Source organism: Diadema antillarum, unplaced genomic scaffold (genome assembly GCF_040938485.1).
Source record: "Diadema antillarum isolate AM-2024a unplaced genomic scaffold, OU_Dant_1.0 seq00001929_RagTag, whole genome shotgun sequence".
Classification (NCBI taxonomy): Eukaryota; Metazoa; Echinodermata; class Echinoidea; order Diadematoida; family Diadematidae; genus Diadema; species Diadema antillarum.
The window spans coordinates 89131-110968 of NW_027272592.1; the positions used below are offsets into that span (position 1 = coordinate 89131).

Sequence of the window (21838 nt, forward strand, 5' to 3'; positions counted from 1 at the left end):
AATTATGAATTTTCTTATTCTGCTTGCTTTCTTGGCATTTTCCCCCATGACAAAATGTTAACTTCAATACAACTTGTTTTTGTGGAGGTATACTGTCAAGTTCTAGCCCTTGAGAACATGTTGATTTATTGTTGGATTTATAATCTACATTGCATGTTAAGCCAATCCAATCCGGCTGATAAGTATTGGGTTCATGGAAAGGTCTCTTACCACATCTAGGCACATGTCAAACTTAATTGTGTGTCAGAAGAGACCTCAGCACAGGTAATAACAAAGTTAACCCTTCAAATTGCATTACTACAGCATGATTTTGCAGTGCTGTGACAGAATTTTGGTTTATTAGCTCACCTGAGCCGAAGGCTCAAGTGAGCTATTGCGATCGCTCTTCGTCCGGCGTGCGTCGTGCGTCGTGCGTAAACTTTTTACATTTTCATCTTCTTCTTGAGAACCCCATGACCAATTTTCACCAAACTCGGCAGGTAGCATCCGTAGGGGGATAGGATCTCAATTTGTTCAAATGGGCACCATGGCCCACCTGGGGGGCCCCCAAGGGGGCTCAAACCCCCTAAAATTAAGGAATCTGTAAAAATCTTCTTCTCTACATTGTAGAACCAGAAGTGATGTGGCTCAGTTAATACTTTGAGTTAGTACATTGATGACTGTAGTTTCAAGTTTGTTCATGGGGAATCAGGGGTGCCCCCTTGGGACCCAGGGGAGGGGGATGGGGAGGGGTCCTTATGAGGCCTAAATTGTACATTTTCATCTTCACTTTGAGATCCCCATGTCTGATTTTCATCAAACTTGGTAGGTAGCATCCCGAGGAGGATAGGATCTCAATTTGTTCAAATGGGCACCATGGCCCACCTGGGGGGCCCCCAGGGGGGCCCAAACCCCGTAGAGTTAAGGAATCTGTAAAAATCTACTCTAGAACCAGAAGTGATAGGGCTTAGTTAATACTATGAGTTAGTACATTGATGACTATAGTTTTCAGTTTGTTCATGGGATTGGCGGAATCAGGGGTGCCCCCTCCCCCCTCCTTGGGACCCAGGAGATGGGATGGGGATGGGTCCTAATGGGGCCTGAATTGTACATGTTCATCTTCTTTTTGAAAACCGCATGATGAATTTTGACCAAACTAAGCAGGTAGCCTAGGGGGATAGAATCTCAATTCCTTCAAATGGGCACCATGTCCCTTTTTTTTGGGGGGGCGGGGGCCCTCCCCCCCCCCCCCCCCCACATACACACATTAAGGAATATTTACAATCTTCCACTCTAGAACCAGAAATGATAAAGCAAAGTTATTACTATGAATTTGTACATTGATGACTTTAGTTCCAAGTTTGTTCATTGCAGATCCAGGGCTGCCTGCCCCCCCCCCAAACCTAGAGTTGGGGGGGGGGGATCCATATATGCAGACCTTAGTTATACCCCCGCCAAACGAAGTTTGAAGGGGGTATATAGGAATCAGTGGACGGTCGGTCGGGCGGTCGGTCGGGCGGTCGGGCGGTCGGTCGGGCGGTCGGTCCGTTGCAAATCTTGCGTCGCGAACTACTTTCTCAGTTTTCAACCGATTCCCATAAAACTTGGCACAGATGTGTGCCTTGGGTTGTAATGTGCAAGACGTATTTTTTGACAGTACCCAAAAGTACGTTGCCATGGTAACGGCATATTATGGGCAAAAATGGGTACAAATCTTGCGTCGCAAACTCCTCCCACAGTTTTTGATCAATTTTTATGAAATTAGGTACAGATGTTCATCTGAATATGTTAATGTGCAAGACACATATTTCCGCAGTGGCAAAAAGTGCGTTGCCATGGTAACGGCATGTTATTGGTAAAATATAGGGCAAAATGCTTCATGGCAAAACTGCTTCATCAGTGTTCTTCCAATTCTCATGGAATTCATATTGAATGTTTGTCTTAGGATATAGGTCAGCATGACACATTTCTTGACAGTGACAAAAAGTATGTTGCCATGGTAACAGCTCACATATTATGAGCCAAAATGATGGAAAATTTTGTGTTGCAAACTACTTCCTCAGTTTTTGCCCAATTTCCATGAAACGTGGTACAGATGTGTGCCTTTGGTTGCAGATGTGCAAGACGCATTTTTCGACAGTACCCGAGAGTACGTTGCCATGGTAACGGCATATTAATGGCAGAAGATCAAGGAAAAATCTTGCGGATTTAACTACTTCCTCAGTTTTTTGACCAAAGCTTATGAAATGTTGTTTTGACCAAAGCTTATGAAATGTTGTTTGGCGGGGGTATAACCAGTCGCTGTAGCGACATTTCTAGTTTCCAATGTTCTCAGGTAAGAGTGTGCAAGAATGCATGGAAGGTGAAATTGCGATACTCAGGTGAGCGCGTGACCCCCGGGTCTCTTGTTGTAGATTTGTGAGGCCATACGTGAAGAATGATCAATCAAGAATCAGGTACCACTTTATAGATTTTTGACTATTCTGTATGCTAATCTACAGGCTATTAGTATTGTTTGGGGAATATGGTGGTAGGATTGTCTGCTATAAGGTGTCCGACTGATACAAAATTTGAGGGACATTATTTTTTGGATTTGTCTCATGATGGCTGACATGCAACAAAATATATGATAAGAAGGCAATGTCAAGGCCACTGGCATAGGTCCGACAGATACTGGACTTTGGATTTGAACCAGCATCTATTAACACAGGATAGAAGTGTGTTGCCACATTTACTGGTATATTTGTAATTGTGTGAACCACTGTTGCAGTGTGTGATGTACAAAGCACTATTGTGATATGACTGAAATACATGTACCAACAGTGACACCCTGTAAAAGCTATTTTTCTTCAGTTGTCGCTTTAGTCCGGCTGAATTTGTATGCTCTACTCTTTGAAATTCTGCATTTACCACATTCCCACATGGTAGAAAGCATGTGATTTTCAGCATGTCTTTTCAGGTCGTGTTAAAGATGTGATGATGTCGTGCTCAACCAGTGTGATGCCATTACATTGCCTAGACTTTCATTTCAAAATTTTCTTCGGCATATGATCAATAAATCTACTTGAAGATGGCTTTACAGCTGTATGTGTATTAATTCCACTCTTCTATTGTTATTTTTGTCTGATAGCAAAAGACTCGGAGCCTTGCACTCGAAGAGGAGCTAGCTAATCTCCTGATTGTAGCCATGGAAAGGGTGGAGACACAAGATGGCAGTAACATGCCAAGTTTATGGCCTATGGCACCATGGCAACACCTGTCTACACAGCTGATCATCTTTGCATTGTTCCAGTTTGTCAGCTTTCCCAGCATGGTGCAATCTTTGCATGAAAAGGTTTGTAGAACTAGGTATCTGAAGAAAGTTATTTTGAAGTGAGCTTCATGCCAGTCATAGGCTTTTGACAAGGCATTTTGGCCAAGGACTGAGACTAACTTGCCACACTGAGCATTGACAGAAATGGATGAGCATGAGAGTGAGTGACACAGCCATGAAGGCCTTACATTTTTTTTTCCACATAGCTTCCCCGCTTCAATGTATTTAAATCATGAATTATGCATAGCTGTATCTGAAGATACAGACTGGGACATCCTTTGTGATTCAACCATTCTTGTCCCGGTTGATCAATAGGGAAGCACTTTTTTTTTACTTGTGGATTTGATGATTAGATTGATAAATGTAAAATATTAAAAGAAAGTGAATTTTCTTTAATTTGTTTCCCTCAACAAATTAAATTTGTGAGATAGCAACTGCTGTAGAGGGAGACAAATTGAAGAAAATTCACACCTCAACCTTCACCCCTCTGATTAATATTCTCTTGCTTTTAAAAGTGATTGTTTTCAGTATAAATTATGCATTATAACTTAAGTCATCAGACCTGAGTTTAGATAATGTAGAGTGATCATTCATTGAACACCCATGATAAACGTTGACCAATCCAAGCCTTTCACAAGAAGCAATACCACAGTCTTTATTTTTAGTACTCTTTTACAGCAACTTCACGTAAGTCTACAGTATTCCTTGTTGTCCCTCAAGGACATGATTGTTTTATTTTGTTAAACAAATTAATTCTTGGGGGGGGGATAGCATGTGTGAAGAATTGTCAAGCATATTTGCTTTGCATCAAGCACCACTTTCCATTTTATTGCACATGATAGATGCATTTCATGCTTCCATGATGCCCTTCATACCATCAGCACATTACACAATACATACTGTGTGTGTAATAATCAAAGATGTCACATCGTGGAAGAAACCTTGATTAAGTGTGTAGGACATTACAAGCTTTCTTCTTCGAATCCACACTCTGCGGACAGTGCAGTGCATGTTAAGAGTTCATTGAGTTTGAGTATTGCTGAGAGACAAACCATTCCGTCTGTGTTGTGTTTGTGGGAAGGAACTTGTAACATTGTGAATGAAATGTAACAGTGTGATCATGAGTTTGTAGTGTGATCATGAGTTTGTTGTGTGATCATGAGTTTGTAAATTGTGATTTGATATTGTGAAATATACAAGGATTTTTACATAGTTTGTATTTTTATGCAAGAAATTTTAAAAAGTACAGTTATGAATATTTTATGATAATCAGTGGCACATAAATCTGTAATGCTGGATGCGTCTGGAAGGGATATAGGTTGGGGCGATCTGCGGACTACAGTTATTTAGTAACTTGCCCAGTGCCTGGCAGCCCTGTCAGGTGCATTCAGTGTTTATAGGTGTTTTTGTGTTATTGTATTGATTGATTGTTTTGAGCTTTGTTACATTATGTATTGCATGTTTTCTGCCAAATGAAATGATAATAAAACAAGATAATGATAATAATTCATCTGCGTGAAATTTGCATATTAGATATAGCAGGGCTGCACACTAACCCATTTTTTTCTACTGGTCCAACCTGTCTGTCTGACCAGTAGGTACCCACTTTTTCCATGTTTTACTGGTCCATTCCTGAAAAGGTTACTGGTCTGACAGTGATTTTTACTGGTCAGGGATCGTCGGACCAGTGCCAGTATGCAGCCTTGGATATAGGCTAATGTCATAGGAAACGATTCATTGTCTGCTACCATTTTGGTAGAGATTTTGCATTAAAAAGGACAGAGTGTTGATATCCCTCACTCAGGGCCTTGGAGTTTGTCTAGAATTTAGCCACTCTCTTGATGACGTCCTCCCATGAACGACGCATTCCGCTGGCGTAAACGCGCCGGCCGTTGCATGTGAGTTTGCGTGCATTTTATACCAAGAGTCAGGGTGAATGGAGTTCAAGCAATCTGATACGTTACACAAAATGGCCCAAGACGATCTCGACCTCAGTTTTGAAGTTGATGAGGATGAAGGCAAGAGTGATCTTGACACCAGGAGTGATGACAGCAACAAATATGATGGAGATTTGGGGGTGCGGAAGATGGCATGCAAGCGGCAGAAGTATGTAGGTGGTGGTGCCGCACAGCCCGATTGTATGATCAGCATTATCATGCTGTCTGGCAGGCCGGGGGGTTGAGGCGGACAAGATGGGAAAGCTGGCTTATGTACTTTCGTATCCATGTAGACATCTCAATTGCTGTAAAACAAAATTACACCAAAATCACAGGATATACTTAATAGCTTATTTCCAATTACTCACGTGAATTTGAATGAAATCGGTTGAGGGGAAGCGCCACTCAATACAAACTCGATCTTCACAACAGATTGCGGCGTACACTGCCTGCACAATCTAGAACTGAAGTTAGCTGTGTAATGTATTGAACAACAATTCATTGTGCAATGATTGTAACTATCAAAAATTAAATCCCATTCTCTTTGCTCATTTTTTCACTAATAAATTATATTAATTTCTGATCAGTTTTCTTCTGTTTGCGTTTGTTACGTACTCAGAAAGCTGCAGCACGTCGGTGATCCCTCGCATTTATCCCCAAGTTGGATATCCTTTGGGTTTGGGCCAGGTTCAAGTGTGTGCATGTGTGTCACACACAAACTCACTGCTGTAGCTTCTGACCATTTGAGCAATGAGAATTTAGGGTTTCTGGGATGAACACTGAACTAGGAACTTTCTATAGCTCAGTCGGTAGAGTACCTGGCTAGCAATCTGGAGGTCTCGGGATCAAATCCCGATGGAATCCCATTTTCTCTGGTCATTTTCCACTAAAAAGCTAAAATTAAGTCATTTATTGAGAAATTTGTGGATGTGGGTGTGTGTGTGTGTGTGTGTGTGTGTGTGTACATGTATGTTGGTGTCTATCCGTCTGTTTGTAGTCTTGTACAATCTAGGAATTGCATTTCGTATCCAACTTCATTTAACTGGCGATTTGTTTTTCTCTCAGTCATCACTCTCACGTAGTAAAGACAGCTATTAACTTCAGTTTCATATTTTGCATGCAATGTATGTACGTCGCAATCGCTCAGGAAGAACAAGTTGTTTTGAGGGGAAATTGAGCATTGACATGAAAGTGGCATGGATATTGACGCTAACCAATTAAGGAAATGCTACAAATTTACATGAGTGATTTAGAACAAGCAACTACGTAATACTATATCCTGTGATTATGGTGAAATTTGGGTTTCTGAAAGTTTAAGATATCCACATGGATAGTCCCTGCCATGTGATGTAATTTGTAAGCTGTAACATAGACCTACATGTACACAATGATTTGCACAGACTATCTGTAACATTAGACCTGTTTTACTGACTGTCCTGTGAGTGATACCACAACTTTTGGTTGAAATACAAAATTAATTTGTCATCTTAGCACATAGACGAATGGTATCTGTCTCTTCTCGATTGGCTTCTTATCTAACGATGGTAGGCCTAGAGTAAACATGGTCAGTTAGAGACAGATCTCGTATTTATTGCCATGCAGAACCAACTTAGTCAAAACACCCTAAAAAGGGCATACAGCTCAGCCGCACTGAATCAGCTATACATACAGTGTAGTTGAATATCTAAGCCTACCTAATTGATGTTTGGCTTACCGATTTTATTGTCTCGCCCACTGGAGGTGAAGGCGAGACTAAGGGATCCAAATGGCGTCCATCCGTCATCCGTCCGTCGTCCGTCACAAATGTTAAAGTTTACCTGCAAGACTCTCTTATGATGCATAACTTGGCAACTGTTACAGCAATGGCAGCCACACTTGGGTGATAGAAGCACTAGGGGTTTCTTCATGTTATGGTGTTGTCGGAGGTCATGTGATGATGTCAAAGGTCATTTTAGGTCATATATTAAAGAGTATGTGCAAGACTCTTTTTTTCTGTTAAAGTTTACCTGCAAGACTCTCTTGTGACAAATAACTTTACATAAGTTGCTTGGATTGCAACCTAACTTGGGTCATAGATGCAATGGGGGTACCTTCATGTTATGGTGGTTGGAGGTCACAGGATAAGGTCAAAGGTCATTTGAGGTCATATGTTCAAGTTTACTTGCAAGACTCTCTTATCACACGTAACTCAGCACATGTTGCTACAATGGCAATCAAACTTGGGTGATGGATGCACTTGGAATACATTAATGTAATGGTGCCGTTGGAGCTCACATGTTAAGGTCAAAGGTTATTTCAGGTCAGTGTTAAAGTTTACCTGCAAGACTCCCGTATGATAGATAACTTTGAAACCATCGCTCCCTTTTCAACCAAACTTGGGTTGTAGATGCACTTGGGGGACCTGTATATTATATTGCCATCAGGGGTGACCTGGTAACGTCAAAGGATTATTTGAGGTCGTATATTAAAGCTTAGCTGCAAGAGTCTAAGACAAATAACTTTGTTATAGCTGTTATATCCCATTCGCGTACAAGAAATTGTACCTGAATGGGCGAGACACATTCAATCAATCAATTCAATCATAGTTTATTTCCAATCAACGAAAATCAAAAAACATAGTACAAATTTCCAATCAACGAAAATCAAAACATAGTACAAAGTATACATGTCATGAAATGATATTGTTCAAACATTTGCAAAAGATTCATGTACCTGTAGTATCCAAGATAAATTTTATAACAACATATATTTATGTATATATACAATAATTAGGTGGAACAATACATATATATACTTTGTGGGCGTGCAGAAAATAGATTCGATTATGGAAAATAGTGATCCACTAAAAAGCAAAGCTTGTGGGACGTGGATCGCTAGATAAATAATGAGTAAATAATATAGTATTCGAGGGTTTTTCATAGCTATTATATTTGATTATAGATTATTTGAATCATTTGTAAAAAATATGCATGTAGTTGTATATTGAGATACGCAGGTCGGGAAAAAAAAATCAAAAATCAATGTTAATGCCCGGACACTGTTCACTGAACCACGTGTACCGGGAAAATATGACAAGGACAGCACTCGTACGCACATTACCCACACACATATAAGACGCGAGACAGTACCAAGAGGAGAGAAGTCAGTAACAATACAAGTCTACGAAGGACAAAAGACAGGAAAGGAAGAGGAGAGACGAAAGAAGAGAGGTCCGCATACAGAACACGCCAAGTGCTGCGACATCAGGACAGGTGAAAGCTCAAGCATGAATTGAAACAATTTAAATTATCTAGAATTATAAGTAGAGAGTAGATGTTTTCTGAATTTGTATTTAAATGTGACGAATTTGGGGGAATCGTTTAAACTATTATCTAGATTATTCCAAAGTTTGGGTCTTGCCTTATGAATTATTAAAAAAAACAAATGTTTTTTTCTTGCATGGATTTCACTGCTGCCTTCCAAACCATAGCGCCATTCCAATCAACTGCTTACCATGCTCACAACCAAGAGTATTGAGGGTGTGCGCTTGCACTGCATGCACTGTATACAGCCTAGGCTATGTGTAGGCCCATGCACAGCTGCCACAGCAGTTGATTTGAACAGCGCTGTGGTTTGGAAGGCAGATGTGAGATCTGTGCAAGAAAAGACAACAGGATTTTTATGCCTCCGCCACAAAGTGGTGCCGGAGGCATTATGTTTTCGGGTTGTCCGTCCGTCCGTCCTTCCGTCCGTCCGTCTGTCCTTCCGTCCGTCCGTAATGAATTTTGTGGACAAGGTAACTATCAAAACGTGTTGAGGTATCCTAATGAAACTTGGCATGTATGTGTATTAGGGGGTGAAGTTGTGCCTATCAACTTTCGGGTGCACATGCTCAAGGTCAAAGATCAAAAGGTCAAGGTCAAATACATAAAATTTCACTATTTCCACCATATCTATGCAATGAAGATACGAAGATATTTTCTTGAAACTTAGTGTATATATGTATACTCAGTTAAGATTCTCTGACGAAAGTTTGGGTCATGAGGTCAAAGGTCAAAAGGTCAAGTAAAAATATTAAAACTTTATTTTTTTTCTCCGTACCTTGGAAATTGTTCAAGGTATCTTCATGGAACATAGTATATACATGTACTGACTGGCAGTGATTATCTAGAGAATGTAGGGTTCATGGGGTCAAAGGTCAGGGGTCAAAGGTCAAGTGCAACACTTCAAAATTTTACTACAATGTTGTATTTCCCTCATGTTTATGCAATGCCAGGATTATTATTATTATTTTTTTACACATGGTGTATGCATGTGTAACCTAATATAAATTCTCTGGAAAGTTTTTTTTTTTTTTTTCCTCAAAGGTCAAAAGGTCAAAGATCAAGTGAAAGTGCTGAACTAACTTTTTCCTGCATGTCTCGGAAGTGGCTCTAGTTATCTTGAAACTTACTACATATTTATGCATGTTCTGCCTGACAGTGATTATCTTATGAATTTTAGGGTCAAAGGCCAGATGAAAATGGCAGCAATTTACTATTCAATACAGAAATTGCACTTTTCCTCCATACCTTGAAAATTACTCAATGCATAAATGTATGAAAGTCAAGTTAAAGTCCTTAAATCCCCAAATACATGCTCTCCTAGTCATCCAATGAAACCTAAGTCAAGGAAGGTGAACATTCAACACATTTGTGACAAACTTGTCATTGTAATATTTTGCCAATTTTGTGAAAATGAAATCACACATTGTCCACATGTACTACATGTATGTAGACCTACAATGTATTAGGAGAATCATGCATTATGGCGGAGGCATACCAGTCGCCATAGCCACATTTTTAGTTTTCAGATTAATTCATAAAATCGGAAAGCTAAGCATAGATTAGGAATAAATTAGGCTTAGACATTCCCCTAGAGCTGATTCAATGAGGATGAAATACCCTTGTAAGGACATTTTAGCTGACAATTTTAAGGATCAGCGCTGGCAAGTACACGACACACGACAGCAACGTGATACAAGAAGATCTCTCTACTGTGCTAGATGTAGGGTCTACTTGGGGCTGACCATGGCTCTGTTACATCTACCAACAGTAGACGACAAGCCCAATTAGTAGAAACAGATGGGGCCTACACCATGTTTTAAAAACCACACTTATGGGAAAGAGAAACAAACCTTGCATTTATGACATCAAACTTACAACGCGTTCCAATGAAGTTCACCCATGCCCGTTGGTACGGCGTGAACCTTTCTGTCCCGACGGGCATCTTCCCCGGCATAGCATGCACGATGTATTCCCCTACAGTGGTATTGCCACGACCAAATACCATACACCTCTGCCCCACCTTGCATTTTGTCTTTGATGTTGCAGGTGTTGACAAATCCATTATTGCAATCAGCACATATTGTAGATGGCAATAATTGACAAATTCTGGCAACACTCGATATCACAGAGGCAAAATTCTTTCAGATACTGCTGATATCGTCTAACCATACGCCGCCTGATCTTTGAGTTGATTTCTGCACAAACACAAATTGCATGCACGCCATGCAAGATGTTTTGCAGCAAAGCTGGTTTAGAGCAGAGCTTTGCAGCGAGCTATCATCTTTGTTTCGCAGTTTGCCCAGCCACTTGCCTGTCAGTGCTACTGCTCTTCGTTCAAAAGCTGATGTCATCCAAAAGAGGGCCAAAATCGTAACTGTCTTTTGCTCAGGAAAGCAAAAAAAAAAAAAATACAGCTTTTGGATTTTGTCTCATTATATTTCAGTTAGCCTTCGGGTATCTTAACTGACATATTGACATTGTTCATGCTCTTAGCTTTCTATTGATATATGATTTACCATGCATGTATTTCAGAAATTTAAACAGGGAGTCGGTTGAAGAAATCTCACAGCATGACAGATGTTTCATTCAAGCAGACTTGATATAAAGATTTTCAAGTTATGGAATTTCAAGAATCACATGTTTCACGAAACAGCAATATTAGTACCAACCACATATGCAGATTGTGTAAGGTGCTGTTGTCATGGAATCACAAGTCTCATTGATGCATGCACAAATCTTTACTGAATGTCCTTGTTTTTTCCACATGAAATAAAAAAGACAAATTTGCATCCTTTGCATCAATATGTTGTGTGTTGCAAGAAACTAGCAACAAAACTATGATTTTTGAAGAGAAAAGACATACTTGCCACGTAATCAACCAGAACATTGTATTTCTGATATTTCTTAATCTATTGGTATAACTACTTTTGATATTAAAGTCAACCTGGACATGGTGTGGAATTGCTCTCTAACATCTCGTGCATGCACAAACAACCAAATGGTCAAGACATGAACATAGCATTAGTGCTTGCTGAGTAAGATTTATCGAATCATTTCATGAGAATGTTGCACAAACATTGAAGGGAAGCATCTACATTCTGCATGGGGACTACAGTATCTCATACATTACCATCAGCATCCCGGATATATCTTAACATCTGAGCGTGGCTCTATTTTATCCAGCTAAATGGGCGAAGTCTGACCAAGGGACGGGACCACCTGATGTGGGTGTTACTGCAGTTCATCTCCGGGAGTATCAAAAAGGCCTCTCTGGAGGAGTTTCTTCCAGTTCTCCGGCTGTCTGACCTTCTCTACCCTGAGAAGAAGGTATACATGCTTCTTTCTTCTTAGATGATGACACAAGTGGCTCTACTGGCAGGCTAGGACTTGAAGTGTTTTGGCTTGTGTTGACAAACATGTTAGAACTGTGTTTAGATAAAGAGTGCAATGGTTGTTTGATAAGTATTAGTTTGTAGCATTAAAAAAAAGTATTGGATTGATAATATTGGACTGCTGAAAGATGTCAATTTTGTGCTTATGTTCAGGGGTTGGTCAAGAATAATCATAGTGCCTATGTTACCAGTGGGCAGCTGAGATGGTGGGTGATCATCATCTCCACCTCCCTAGTTTAATGCTGAGCATCATGATAGATTTTAATGTGTCCCATGATCTCCTCCATTTACACTGGAATCAAAGGTTTAGGAATGTTCAGCTCAATATTAAGATCAGATTTTGGCATTTGTTCACTGTAGTATTTTTTTGTACTTGTATCGCATCTCCATTTTACCTAGACTTTTGAACAACACCATAATATGTGACCCTGCACCTCAAAACAAACAAAAAGTCGCCAGATATGAATTTTTAGTGAAGACCATATTCTGAAAGAGCAGACTTTAAGCTTTAAAATGATGTATAACTCAAATCAAATGGACTCTCCTAACCTATCTAAATATTGGACAGAAAGCACAAACTCAGGAAAAGTGTGAACTGAGAAAAGCGGCTCTGAAGTACAGTGTCTATTCAAGCGCTTTATCTTTACCAAACCGTGCTGGCTGTGCGAGGAATGGGACAAAAAACAGGAAGTAAACCACCAGAGTAACAACAATGAAGGGATTATCAAATTAAATTGAAATCAAACGTGCCTCATTAACACATTCTGTCTATAATCAATGCCAACTTTCAAAGCAGTAGCACTATCTTTTCAAAAGTTATTACACTTGAAAGTGAAGAGTGTTGACAAGTTTTTTTCAGAAATGAAAAAGAAATTCTAAAGACACACCTAATCACACTATTCTACCAAAAATGTTCGAGATAAACTGCTAAAAAAACAAACTTTCCTGCCCGTTTTATGATACCAAATTTTAGCATAATGTAAAAGAAGACCCGCTCTTTTAGAAAACATGAAAAAGTCAAGTTCGGCTAGGTTGATCCATTTCACTTATTTTCAGTCTTCACGCAAAATCAGTGTGTGCGACTTTATGTTCGTTTTGAGGTGCACGGTCACATATAGTTAGGTCATGTTTTTGCGCAGTTGATGAGTCACATGCACTACATTTGTTCATACGATGCATGGGTTTCTCTGCAGGGTCTGAAAGTACCAGACGTCAATCACCCATCCTGCACCCATGTCTTCTCCATGGCTTGCATCTGGAACCACTTGGACCACAAGGCGCAGAAGGAGAAGACCCCTCTCCAAAGACCACCCCCTCCTGCCATCAGGACACACCTAGAGTGAGTCATTCACAAAATGGGCTCCAGTGTTTCTTCCTTCTAATATTAAATAACGTGACAGTCTCTGCACCCACATATAGCATCTGACGCAACAAGATGCGGAAAGTAAATTAAGTAATTCCACATTCATTCGGCAAACTCTTTGTATGTTCTTGAAAGAGTCCATTCACTGACTTTATCGTTCATAAACATGTTCGGGCATTTCGGCACCTTTTTGAGAAAGAAAAATTTCCATGTCCAAATTTTGATCGAGACCAAAATTTGGACACGGAAATAAACTTCCTGACACCTTTGGTAACTTGTGAGGATAGCGCGAGGACATCCCATCATTCCGTAACACATCTGCAAACGTGCCTAAAAGAATCCTGCAGTGCAGGCAGCTTCATGAAAGTGGAAGGCACCCAGAATGTTTCAGGACCACAGGGTCATGACACAAAAGAGTCGACAGGTTCCAATGATCAAAAGGATTTTGAAAGTCAAAACTAAATGCAGCATTATGCCTATGAAACACAAAAAAGACAAAAAAGGGGGACGAGGTCCCTATCCTAACCACGCAGACAAACCTGTCTTCCTCTGATGAAGAACAGGTAAATGACAGCATTTCCAGACACCCGATGAATAAGGCAAGTAAGCAGAAGACAGTGGATACTTTGTCAACAGTAACTAGGAAGAAAAGGAAGCAGCCCCCGGAGCTACTAGTAATTTGTTGTTTCCCTCTTTTCAGAAATAATTTTCAAATGAGGGATTTTTAATGGCTGCCATTACATAGCACGTCATTTTGTTCATTGCAAATGTGACTACCCAGCTCAAAACATACAAAAATAAAACTATGTATAAGTCAAAATGAATTTTTCATTCTTAAACGTATTATACCCCCACCCACACTTAGTGTGTAGGGGGCGTATATAGGAATCATCCTGAGGTCGGGTGGCCGGTCGGTCGGTCGGTCGGTCGGTCGGGCGGTCGGGCGGTCGGGCGGTCGGGCGGTCGGTCCGTTGCAAAATCTTGTGGGTCGAACTCCTCTCTCATTTTTTGAGCAATTGACCCCAAATTTGACATGTGTGACCGCTATCAAAGGTAGATGTGCAAGACACCTTTTTCGTTAGTATCGCATAATGCGTTGCCATGGAAACGGCATATTTTCGTAAAAACTTGTGGATCGAACTACTCTCTCATTTTTTGAGCAATTATCCCCAAATTTAGCATGTGTGACTGCTATCAAAGGGAGATGTGCAAGACACCTTTTTCATTAGTATTGCATAATGAGTTGCCATGGCAACGGCAATTTTTTTAAAAATCTAGCAAAATGTTGTGGATCGAACTCCTCTCTCATTTTTTGAGCAATTGACCCCAAATTTGGCATGTGTGACCGCTATCAAAGGTAGATGTGCAAGACACCTTTTTCGTTAGTATGGCATGATGCGTTACCATGGAAACGGCATATTTTCGTAAAAACTTGTGGATCGAACAACTTTCTCATTTTTTGAGCAATTATCCCCAAATTTAGCATGTGTGACCACTATCACAGGCAGATGTGCAAGAGACCTTTTTCGTGATTATTTCATAATGCGTTGCCGTGGCAACGGAAGATTTTCATATAAATCTTACAAAATGTTGTGGATTGCTCTAATCTCTTAGGTTTGTAGCAATTCAGTTTGAATTTGGGATATGCGATCAATGTAATGTATATTTGTGCAAAACACATTTGATGTGTGTGGTGATGAATCTGTTGCCATGGCAACAGAATTTCTTTTTTACCAATCATACAAAAATGTGAGGATTAGCCTAACTCCTTCAGTTTTCAAGCATTTGGCTTAAAAATTGGCACATGTGACCACTATCGTATGTAGATGTGCATACTTACTACTTCGTCATTTTTTATCAATGTGTTGCCATGGTAACAGCATAGTTTGAATGAAAGTCATACGAAAATATTGTGGATGAAGTTAACTCCCTCAGTCTTCTTCTTCTTCTGATTAAGTCTGCCTCCTTCAATAGACTGAAGATTCTTGCAGACTGGTGCTATTTACATTATAATACAATTTATTTCCAGATATTTACAAGCACATAGAAAATTTGACGAAAATACTAGCCACTGTGATCAACCGTTAGACGGTTTCGAAATGATCCCACAGATGGCGCTGAAACAATTTCTGACGACAGGGAATTCCAGTTCCTTACAGTTCTTGGGAAGAACGAATGGCGATGCGATTCAGTTCTCGAATATGGTACCTGATAGAAGTGTGGTTGCGAGGCTCTCGTTAACTGAGTAGCCTGTTTGATGATATAGTCCTGTGCTGAAAGAGGAGTGAGATTATTGTGTATTTTGTACATCATAATTAGCCTGTCATTTTCTCTGCGCTGTTCCAGAGTGGTCCAATTAAGTTCTTGTAGCATTTTGGTGACACTCGAGGTGTTATGGTAGCGATTTAATGTGAATCGCGCAGCTCTTCTCTGGACCATTTCCACTTGGTGGATTAGGTTCTTGGTAGATGGGTCCCAAACTGTGGAAGCATACTCAACAATTGGTCGAACCAATGTTTTGTAAGCTGTGGCTTTAACATCAGAAGATTTTATGTGAAGATTGCGTTTTAGAAATGCAAGCACGTTATTGGCTTTATTGACAGTATTGTTGATGTGTTGGGTCCACTTCAAATCAGAAGTGATGGTTACACCCAAGTACTTCACGGATTCAACAGATTCAAGAGGGGTGTTATTTAGATGATACACGTGTTGCACCTTACTTCTTTTCCTGGATATCGTCAAAACCTTACATTTATCTGTGTTCAAATCCATCATCCATTTTTTTGCCCAGTCACCAATTTTGTTTAGGTCCTCTTGAAGATTTTGCGTATGATGTTGATTGTCGATAGTCATGTAAGAAATTGCATCATCAGCAAAAAGGCGAACCTTTGACGCGAGACCATGAGGCAAGTCATTGATGTAAAGTAGAAAGAGGCAAGGCCCAAGAACCGACCCCTGAGGCACTCCAGATCCTACCGCTACTGAAGAAGATTTAATACCATCCAAAACGACCCTCTGACTTCTTCCATTGAGAAAACTTTGAATCCATTTCAGATTTTTCCCCCTGATACCGTAGTAGTCCAGTTTACGTAAAAGCCGCTCATGCCCAACCTTGTCAAAAGCTTTTGAAATTTTTTTCGTCCCCGTGCTTCATAGTTTTGCTGGCTAAAACGTGCTCCATTAGTTTACAGCAAATACATGTCAGCGAAATGGGGCGGTAGTTTACAGGAGTAGATCGATTACCTTTCTTGTAGACTGGTACAACATTTGCTTCACGCCAATCATTTGGTATTTCACTTAATTCATATGACAACCGGAATATATTGCAAAGAATTGGAGCCAGAATTTTTGCCAGCTGCTTCAAGACTCGTGGAGTTATACCATCCGGTCCAGGGGCCTTACATGTCTTCAAACCACAAAGCAACTTCTCTACACCCTTTGATGTAAACAAAATATCCTCCATTTCTTCAAAGTCTGAGGTTTCCGGTAGTAAGTCATTCGGTATGGGAGTTTCCTTGGTGAAAACACTTTTGAACTGTTGGTTCAATGCTTCAGCTTTTGCAATTGGATCAGTGATCGTAATACCATCACTTTTCAGTTCTCTTATTCCTGTATTATCAGTTCTGTTGTGTTTGATGAAGCCCCAAAATCTCTTCATACTCTCAAATTCTGTGGTATCTTCATCGATAGAAAAAAGAGATTCCACATAATTCCAATAAAGCCCTCCTTAGCTCCTGTTGCAGTGATTTCTTAACTGCTTTCAACTCTTCCTCCAATTGAAAAGGGACTACCCCGTGGTTTCTCAATTTCTCAATTTCTCAATTTTCTCAATTTCTCAATTTCTTAGAGCATTTGACTTGAAATTTGGCACACATGACCACTATAGTATATAGATGTGCAAACTTAATCTTTCGTCAGTGATGAATAATGCGTTGCCATGGTAACAGCTTTTTTTAACCAAAAAACATACAAAAGTATTGTGGATTCAGCTAACTTTCTTTAGTCTTCAAGCGTTTAGCTAAAATTGGCACACATTACCACTGTGGTACGTAGATGTGCAAAGGTAATCTTTTGTCAGTGGTGATCAATGTGTTGCCATGGTAATGGCATATTTTGAATGAAAATCATACAAAGATATCGTGGATTCAGTTAAATCCCTCACTCTTTGAGCATTTGGCTTGAAATTTGGCACATGCAACCACTATAGCATATAGATGTGCAAACTTAATCTTTCGTCAGTGGTGAACAATGGGTTGCCATGGTAACAGCAGCTTTTCACTGAAATGCATACAAAAATATTGTAAATTCAGGTAACTACCTCAGTCTTTGAGCATTAAGCTTGAAATTTGGCACATGTGAACACTATAGTACGTAGATGAGCATACATAGTCTTTGGTCATTGTTGATCAATGTGTTGCCATGGTAACAGTATATTTTGAATGAAAATCATGCAAAAATATTTTGGATTCAGTTAACTCCCTCAGTCTTTGAGCATTTGGCTTGAAATTTGGCACAGGTTACCACTATAGCATATAGATGTTCAAACTTAATCTTTCATTATTGTTGAACAATGCGTTGCCATAGTAACAACATTTTTTCACCAAAAAGCATGTGGATTCCGCCAACTCCCTCAGTCTTTGAGCATTTAGCTTGAAATTTGGCACACCTGACCACTATGGTATGTAGATGTGCAAACTTAACCTTTCTTCATTGTTGATCATTGTGTTGCCATGGTAACAGCATTGTTTGAATGAAAATCAATATAAAAATATTGTGGATTCAGGTAACTCCCTCAGTCTTTGAGCATTTGGCTTGAAATTTGGCACATGCAACCATTGTAGTACAGAGATATGCAAACTTTGTATTTCATCATTGTTGAACAATGTGTTGCCATGGTAACAGTGCATTTCGAATGAAAATCATACAAACATTTCAATTAGATCCTAACTCTCTATGTTTAGAGCGTTTTGGCTTCATATTTGGCACATGTTACCTCTACATTACCTAGATGTGCAAAAACTCTTTTGTCAGTGTTGAAAATGTGTTGCCATGGTAACAGTATATTTTGAATGAAAATGATACACTAATATTGTGAATTCAACTAAGCCCCTCATCCTGTTAGCATTTGGCTTGAAATTTGGCACATGTGATGGCTATGATATATAGTTGTGCAAAACTTCATTTTTTTCCCTAATATCCAACATTGTGTTGCGCCATGGTTATACAATTTTTAATGAAAACCATAGAAATTGTCAGTTTATCTATCTTGCTCACTCAGTTTTTTGAGCACTTGACTTGAAATGTGGGACATTTGACTAACAGTGAGCAATACATTTTTTTACTGTTGGACAGTGCATTGCCTTGGTAAATTTTTTTTTAATTAAAAAGTTTTAAAAATCCTGGTTGAGCTAATTTCCTCAGTTGTGGGTGGGGGTATATTAATCACAATGAGTGATAGTTCTAGTTTCAGAGTACTAAGCTCTAAGCTTAAAAAAAAGAAACATATTTAACTGTAAACCCATTCAAAAATGGATTAAAATAAGAGATAATGAGGAGATGCAGTTACATAGATTAAAAAAAAAGAGAGAGGAAAGCAAATTTAAAGATCAGGATCACTAGGGCATGATCTGCAGAAGCATCAAAGAACACGTGTTGTATGTCACAGTGAAAGAAGTGCCTGTCCAGAAATTCTGCTAATATCTCAATTAAGGTTTTTGAAATTTAACAGTTATGGGTAGAGAAGAGTTTACTCTCCCAGATGAGAGAAGCTTAAAGATAATATAAAGTTTTGGTACCTCAAAAGTTTCCCTGAATTTTTGTGTTTCAGGTTAAAGTACCTTTCATGTAACTGACACTGTGAGACTTACTCGCCCCAAAGTGCTCTCATGTCTCAGTAATCATGCAATTAACTGCGACCAGCAGCCCCATTCGCATAGCGACCAGCAGCCCCATACACATAGCGTAATGGGACTTCGCATTGTAGCATTCAGGATCATGACAGATTAGTTTGGCGGGTAAATATCAACTTAAAATCCAAAAATTTCTTCAATTTGAAGACTTACCAATTAAGTTGAAGTATTGAAAACAGGCTTCGGGCAATGTTTGATTCTGCCAATAGTCCCTTTCTGTTCGAATTGATGACTGAATGTGACTCGGTCGAGAGGACCTTGGGAGAGCTACATACACTGAATACTACGGCCAGCACATGCGCACACAAACATCTTATCCGTTCATGGATTTGAAATTTGTGCGCATGTGATGTGTGCGCATGCGCTGGCCGTAGTATTCAGTGTATGTAGCTCTCCCAAGGTCCTCTCGACCGAGTCGCATTCAGTCATCAATTTGAACAGAAAGGGACTATTGGCAGAACCAAACGTTGCCCGAAGCCTGTTCTCAATACTTCAACTTAATTGGTAAGTCTTCAAATTGAAGAAATTTTTCGATTTAAAGTTGATCTTTACCCGCAATACTAAATCTGTCATGATCCTGGATGCTACTATGCGAAGCCCCATTACGCTATGCGTATGGGGCTGCTGGTCGCAGTTAGCTATGCGTACACGCGTTTTGTATGGGGCTGCACGCTGCTGGTTGCAGTTATCATGCAATAATGGTTTCGTACAATACGTGTACTACCTCGCCGCCGTACGGCGGCGGCTCTGGTACGAAACCATTATTGCGTGATTACAATTGTACTATTAAGACATGAGAGCACTTTGGGGCGAGTAAGTCTCACAGTGTTAGTTATATGAAAGGTACTTTAACCTGAAAAACCAACTAAGACAAGGAAATTCAGGGAAACTTTTGAGGTCCCAAAACTTTATATTATCTTTTAAAAATTTCATCTCACACACACTTGGCTTTAAAAAAACAGAAAAAAAGATTGACAACAAAATCCTCTAACTCTACCTCCCGAAAGATTCTGCCTAAAGACTTAAGGGATGGGGGAAGGGTCCCTTAACATTTGCCCTTGACCCACCCCCCCCCCATTTCTCCCTCAGCCAATCGCCCTTAAAAAAAAAAGAATACAGGAGTTCTCTGACCCTTACACAAACATAGTGATACCCACATTTTGTCCTGATCCCCCAACATTTTCCTCGCAGTCACACTGACCCACACACACACTGACCCACACACACACATACTGTACACACCTTTTCAGCTTATTAAAAGGTGCAAATAGCTTATATCACAGGGGCGTCACCAGCTTTTTGTCAAGGGGGGTGCGTTTTGGCATTTAATGTAACAATTATTAGGTGATCCGAGTATCCTCTCAGATCACTTTCTGTATCTGTACGGATTCTTTCTTCTTCTTCTTTCTTTATTTCTCCCCCAAAAGTTGTGCAGAGGTTAGCTCAGAAAGTGCTATGCCTATCAAGTTCAAACTTACTCCATGTATGTATCGTGTCCCAAAGACGACAGATCTAGTAAAATCATAGTGATCAGTCGACCGTGACGTCACTATGACGTCATTATATGAAAACACATTCTCAATCATATCTCATTAATGGAATGAAATTTTTCAATGAAATTTACGTCACATATATTTCAAGTCAAGCAAATTCTACTCATATTCTCAAAATTCATCTATACCTTAAAATGTACGCGTACGCGCGCGTTGAAATATTTGTATGCTCCAATCGAGCTCAAATTTTTTTTGCAAACGTTTCAGACCATTTAGAGCATTTTTTGAAAAATTGAAAAAATCGGACGCGTACGTGCGCGCGCATATACGCACGCACAGCTCATATGCAATAGAAATTTCCCGTTTTTTCACTTTGATCGGATGTCTGAAATGACAAGGAATATTTCTGCCAAGTTTCAAGTCAATCCAACTCAGTATGACATCATACGGGCCCGTCAAAGTTGAAATTCCGCGCGCGCGTCAATGGCGATAGACAGTGCAACTATGCCAAAAAACCGCCAATATTAAATCCGATTTTACTCGTCAGGATGGACGGTGACCCCCCATTTTCTTTACATATTCTGAAAGCTGATGAGTTGTACATGTAATTTCATGGGTTGGCGATGCTGAAAAAATGATGAAAAGATATCAAATTTCTTAATAAAGTAAAAAAAGTAAATTTTCAAAATGACATCATCAAATTTCAAGTTCATTCGAGCGTATCTCACTAATCCTTTGCCAATTTTCACCAAGATTTCAGTATGTTGTAGCTTATTTAATGTTCTTTCAAAAATGTAATTACAAAATTTTGGTTGGATGACGTCATCACCTCGTAAAAATGGATTAAATGTCATCTTGTCAAATTCGACCAGTTTACGTGTTATCTCTATGGGAGTGCAGTTTTCCTGGAAATGAAAATTGACATGACTATCTTTATCGAGCATTAGCTCACTTATGCTTCGGTGAATTTCTCCCAGATTTTAATATATTGTAGCTAAGACTTTGGGCTATCGTAAATATGCCCTCCGTTTTTTCATACGATGTCGGCATCACGTCAATAAACTTGGTTGAAATTAAAGCTTATCTTCGATGTATAAAAATATTTCTTTCTTTCTGCAACTTTCTTTGCAATAACTCAAGAAAAACA

The 21838-nt window shown here is 39.6% G+C and overlaps 1 protein-coding gene across 1 annotated transcript in view; it reads left to right on the plus strand.

The window, feature by feature from the left end:
* Positions 1-21838, plus strand: part of LOC139713235 (mediator of RNA polymerase II transcription subunit 23-like) — a gene marked incomplete at its 3' end in the record, with an annotated part of 181478 nt that overhangs the window by 73702 nt on the left and 85938 nt on the right. Inside the window, exons 11-13 of the mRNA XM_071624980.1 lie at positions 3110-3313; positions 11718-11861; positions 13120-13265. Coding sequence (XP_071481081.1) covers positions 3110-3313; positions 11718-11861; positions 13120-13265 — 494 coding nt within the window. The remainder of the gene's footprint in view (positions 1-3109; positions 3314-11717; positions 11862-13119; positions 13266-21838) is intronic.